At 34.6% G+C, this 5,897-nt stretch overlaps 1 protein-coding gene and 1 long non-coding RNA gene across 2 annotated transcripts; both read right to left on the reverse strand.

The window, feature by feature from the left end:
* Positions 1 to 1,711: 1,711 nt before the first annotated feature.
* LOC140979910 (uncharacterized) lies at positions 1,712 to 2,142 on the reverse strand. Its single transcript, XR_012175820.1, has 2 exons — positions 2,089 to 2,142; positions 1,712 to 1,979 (listed from the first exon to the last, which is right to left on the reverse strand). It is a non-coding gene; the product is annotated as an uncharacterized lncRNA (long non-coding RNA).
* Positions 2,143 to 2,756: 614 nt separating this feature from the next.
* On the reverse strand, positions 2,757 to 4,819 carry LOC140978894 (uncharacterized). The gene is made up of 4 exons (XM_073444133.1): positions 4,662 to 4,819; positions 4,483 to 4,579; positions 2,968 to 4,397; positions 2,757 to 2,885 (listed from the first exon to the last, which is right to left on the reverse strand). The coding sequence occupies exons 3-4, from the start codon at positions 4,327 to 4,329 to the stop codon at positions 2,757 to 2,759; spliced, it is 1,491 nt and encodes a 496-aa protein (XP_073300234.1). The 5' UTR covers positions 4,330 to 4,397; positions 4,483 to 4,579; positions 4,662 to 4,819.
* Between the last annotated feature and the right edge of the window lie 1,078 nt (positions 4,820 to 5,897).

Genomic DNA, 5,897 nt, shown 5'->3' on the forward strand with positions numbered 1-5,897 from the left:
GGAAATTGTTAAGGAATTACTATTACCTAAGAGTTTTGGTGATCGACAAAATCAAAACAGCACTTAACTGTTTCAGGAAACAACTGCAATCTTCTGTGTATAAAACGAACTAGTTCAACCGTCTAATCTTACAACCGCCTAGTCTTCAACCGCTTGAATTTCAGACCGCCAACCATTCACCTGTTTGAAGCAGAAGAAGTTCAAACTGTTAAAGAACTTCCCAATCGGCTGTCGAAGACTTTAAATCGAGTGGAATCCTTCCTACAGACCGCCAACCATTCACCTGATTGGAGTGGGCTGTTGCAAAGAGTTTTTTAAAGCCAAAGTCTTTTAGTGGAATCCTTCTTACAGAGGAAGAAGAGGTGACGTAGGAGTCTTATCTCCGAACATCCATAAAAATCATGTGTCTTTACATTTCGCAAGCTTTTACATTTCAAACCATATCTTGTTGATTAGAATGCCAACCGGTTGAAACTATTATTAGAAATATTGAACTGTTTTCCACACTTTCTAAGTGGTTCATATTTCTAACTATTTGAGAAAAATTTTCAACCGCCTAAAAACGGTTGAAAACAAATTTTAAAAGTAAATATTTTCAAAGATTTTATTCATCCCCCCTTCTAGACTCTTTTTCGATCCTAACACAACTCTTCTTATTATAATAACAATAACACACACACTGATTATTTATAATATATCACATTAATTATAAATAATAAATGATGATCGATAACCGATATCTATTTGATCCATGAGAGCCACACACAGATCAAATGTCCAACACCTAGGTAAATGCCCTGATGCAAGTACAATATTACAAAAGCTTCTAATATTATACATGCATTCGACCTTCAAAACTCCTGATGATATGGGCTCACTATATTCAAATTTTGATCTCCCACTGAATCTAATGTTTACATTAAATTTTTCATGGTACATAAGGATACAAATTTAAGTGCACTAGTAGAAAAATCGCTTTTTACTTCGCGTATTCAATGAAGTAGTAAGGTAGTTAATTGCCGAAGTATATGAACGTGAAATAATAGATGTACCTTTTATTTTGCATAATAACCGAAGTTGTATGATTGAAAATACTGAAGTCTTTAGCCAGTTTTCGAAGGAAAACGGGTCCAGAATTGGACCGGTGCCGAAGTAAGAAATGTGTTTTACTTCATCGATTTTTGTAAATAATGAAGTAATATATTATATATAACTTCGTCTTAATTATTATTTAGCGAAGTAGTTTATAATATTTTACTTCACAATTTACATTGAGTGACGAAGTAATTCATCTGAAAGACTTCGTAGCTATGTATTTTGGTGCAGTAATAGACACAAAAAACTTCACAACCTATTTGTCGAAGTAAATATAATCTATAACTTTAGCATTTATCCTATTTGTTGAAGTATTTTATATTATGTTACTTCACAATTTACATTTAGTGACGAAGTAAGTGGTTCGAAAGACTTCAATAATTTGTATTTTGGTGAAGTAATTGCGCAAAACAACTTCGTTTTTACGGAACAATGTTGAAGTAAATTAATTCTATCACTTCGTCTGATTTCTTATTGACGAAGTATTTAATATTATGTTACTTCACAATTTGCAAATAACAACGAAGTAATTTACCTGTTACACTTCATTATTTTTTATTTTGATGAAGTAATTGTTAAAAAAAGACTTCGCAATATATGACTTAATACACTAATATAATTAAATTCATAAATTATCCATCTAAAAATGATGAATATCCACGAATCCACAATTACATATTCATCAATCCACAAATAACCCAAAAATGTATCCACAAAATCAAAAGTATATCCAAAAATCCACAATGACAAACAAACTATTTATCCGAACATACACCATCCATTTAAGCACCTACTACATAAGAGTAAACAAATTCACTCCATTCACTTCTGACCTCGTCATATTGAGATTGGGTGTAATATTGGTTCTTGATTCATCTTGCAAACTGAAATTTAAAAAAGAAAATACATTAGATTCTTCTATTTCAAATAAAAATTGACAGATATAAAATATATCAGTACTGGTAGAGGCAGGTTTCATTTGAAAGTATGAACTTATTTCATTTGCATCTTGAAATAACACCGGATAAAAATTCATTACAGATTACCCCAATTGCATGAAGACAATTGCACTTACTAAACTAGAGATCCTAATCTCTGTTGAAGCCAACACAAGAAAGAGATTGGAAAAGAATAATGCAGCTCACGAAAAAACACATTACAGAAATCAGAAGGAAAATTGTCAAAAGACAGAAGTACTGAAGCTCATTCAATCAACACCGATAAATGAACTACTCAAGCAACAATTGGAAAGCATAAAAAAAATTCATTAGCTGTAATGCGAAGAAACAAAACAACAATAAACTAAGTGCAGTAGTTGTTGAGTAATTTATTTAGACTACTAAATGCATATGTCAAAAGCCAATCAACAAGAATCAAGCAAACAAAATAATGGTATAGAATAGAGTACATATCCCAGAAACCACAAATAAAAAAGAAATCATAAAATTGAAAATTATTAAATCATGACACGACGTTCTCCGAATAATCAAATAACAACAGAAGACATGAAGATGACAACTTGGATAACTAAAATATCACTAATATAAAATATATCACAATGACAACAATTCATCTCAAGCAATTATCTCAACAATAAAATATATCCCAATGGCAACACATTATCTCAACAATAAAATATATCTTAATGGCAACAATTCATCTCAATCAATCAACAAATTTATCCCAAGAAGAAACTCACAATCTTCTCCATCATCGCAATCGACTATCTCTTTCATGTACCTCATCACACAATATCCACATTCAATCGAACCACTTTGTTTCAGATTACCCTATAATGGAATTGAAAAGTTAATGCAACAATCACAATCTAATTAATAACCACTACCAATTCATGTATTCATAAATAAGTACAATCCACCGGAAGTACACTGGTCCACATAATCGAACTTCTAGAACAAGATGAACTGTTAAGTGAAGCATGACATCGAAGAAAGATGGGGGGAAATACTGCTCCAATAAGCAGAGTGTAACAACCAAGTCAGATTGCAGCTTATCTAACTTGGCTACATCTATCACCTTGCAACAAATATCTTTGAAGAAGAAGCATAATCTTATGATGGCATATCTAACATGTTTTGGTAACGCATCACGTATGAGTATTGGCAGGAAATGCTGCATTAGAACATGACAATCATGAGATTTCAAGCCAATCAATTTCAACTCAGACAAGGACACAAGATTTTTCAGGTTCGATGAGAAACCTTCTGGGACTTTTATATCCATTATCGAATGACAAACTTGTAACTTTTCTTTTTTTGTGAATGAGCATGCAGCAGGAGGAAGATATGTTCTTTTTTCACCAAATTTAGGTGCCAATTCAGGCCTAACTCCCATTTGAACCATGTCCAACCTAGCTGCCACATTGTCCTTGGTTTTTCCTTTAACATTCATCAAAGTATTAATGAGAGATTCGAAGACATTTTTCTCTATGTGCATCACATCGAGACAATGCCTAACATGCAGGTGTTTCCAATAAGGAAGATTGAAAAAAATTGATTTCTTCTTCCAACATTTTCTGAAATCTGTTGATCCAAAATCTTTTTCTTCTTTACTATCTTCCAAATTATTGTCCTTTGCATTCTTTCTCTTTTTACCTTTCACACTAATCTTCTTTCCGAAAACACACCTTATGTCAGAAAGCTTGTCAAAAAAAGCAACCCCAGATAATGGTGTAGATGATTCTCCATGTTCTTCCATACCATCGAACTCTTTCATTTGCCTCCGATATGGATGAAACCATGGTAGGAATCGTCTATGACCAACAAATGACATTTTCTTCCCATTTTCCAAATGCTTTGCACAAGTATCGTCTTTGCATACTGGGCATGCATAATAACCATGTGTAGTACATCCACTAAGGTTACCATAGGCTGGAAAGTCATTGATGGTCCATAATAAGACTGCTTTAAGAGTGAAAAATTGTTTTCGATAAGCATCATAGACACCATCAACTCCATCCCACAATCGTTGCAAATCTTCAACTAACACATCAAGATAGACATCTATATCATTTCCTGGCTGTTTAGGCCCTGAAATGAGCATAGTTAGCATGATGAATTTTCTCTTCATACACATGTTTGGAGGCAGATTATAGGTGACCAACATAATTGGCCAGCAACTGTACCGACTACTAAGGTTGCTATAAGGATTAATGCCATCAGCTGCAAGTGCTAGGCGAAGATTTCTTGGTTCACTTTCAAATTCGGGCCACATATGATCCACCAACTTCCAAGATAGTGAATCAGCTGGATGACGTAACTGACCGGGAACTCCTGTGGTTTCTACATGCCATGTTAAATTTTTGGAGGTATGTAGAGATTTAAACATGCCTTTAAATCTTGGTATGGGAGTGAAATACCACAACACCTTTGCAGGAACACCTTTCTTCTCAACGTTCTTCTTGGTTAGCTTCCACCGTGACAAGCCACATTTAGGGCAATTTACGCAGTCTTTATATTGCTTCCTATAAAATGCAATCATTGGAACAAGAATGAATCTTTTCATGACTCAACGCCAAACAACTCAATGTCTTTTTTACATCATACATTTTGGTTGGCAGGTTGTGATTATCTGGTAGCATATCCCCAAAATCCATTAGTAGATCGGAAAATAGAGCGTCACTCATCCCATTCTTTGCTTTGGTGTTGTATAGTTTCACAATTGCACTCAACTTTGTGTAACGCTTACATCCATTATACAAAGGTTTCTCTGCTTCCTCCAAAAATTCCATAAACGCTTCTGGATTTTCTGTATAGTTATCATATGCTGCCTCACACATATTAGTGGTTTCAAAGTGTCCGTGATAGTTATCAATTGGCTCCTTGTTTGTGCTCCAATTTACTTTGTCACTTTCAGCAGACTCACCGTGCCAAATCCAATTCACATAATTTTGACTAAAACCATGGAAATAAAGATGCTCTCGAATGGACTTAGCTGGTCTTTTTTTAAGATTTTTACATTTGCAACAAGGACAATGAATTAAATTGGGGTCAATATGTGGATTCTCTAAACAACCTCTGATAAACAGTTCCACACCCTCCTCGTACTGTTTTGACCTTCTATCCGAGTGAATCCAAGATTTATCCATTTCAATACAGCAAAATACCAGAAATATATAACTGATAAGTGCAATTTATTGTACTTTTATTACTTGTTTTTAACTTAGAATTTTGTGATTCTTGAGCAGGTTTTATGTGATTTGTTGTTGTTTTTGTTGTTGTAGTTTGGAAGCTTAGAATGAGAAATTGGAGTAGTAAAAGTGTTGAATTGGAAAGTGCAAAAGATGAAAATTTCCGAGAATAAACCGCACCCGCGCTATAAATGGCACCGCACCCGCGGTCCATGAAAAGCAATTTTAGAAATTTCTGCCGAAGCAGTACCGCACCCGCGGTCTTAGTAGCTTGGAGATTAAAGTTTCCCCGAAACAAGACCGCACTCGCGGTCTGTGTTATAGCGCACCCGCGGTCGTTGACAGACAAAGTCCGGAAAATGCTGATTTTTGGTGTGCTGCGCAAGGGAGTTGAGAACTTTTGTGTTTTTGAGTGCAAAGACTTGCCTAAGACTATTAAAGGCTTCTATTATTGACTATCTAGAGAAGGAAGGGAGCAGAGGAGAGGAGAGGAGGCTACAAAGAAGTTAAAAAAGCTCAAATTCATGATTCTGAGGGGATTTCTGGCACACTTTGGAGAGAAATAACCTGCACTCCACACTCTTGTTCTAAGTTCTTTTTTCTTTATTTTTATTTGATATGTCTTGTTTAAGATTCATGTGTTGTTGTGTTG

This window comes from Primulina huaijiensis, chromosome 6 (assembly GCF_012295235.1).
Source record: "Primulina huaijiensis isolate GDHJ02 chromosome 6, ASM1229523v2, whole genome shotgun sequence".
NCBI classification, from domain to species: domain Eukaryota; kingdom Viridiplantae; phylum Streptophyta; class Magnoliopsida; order Lamiales; family Gesneriaceae; genus Primulina; species Primulina huaijiensis.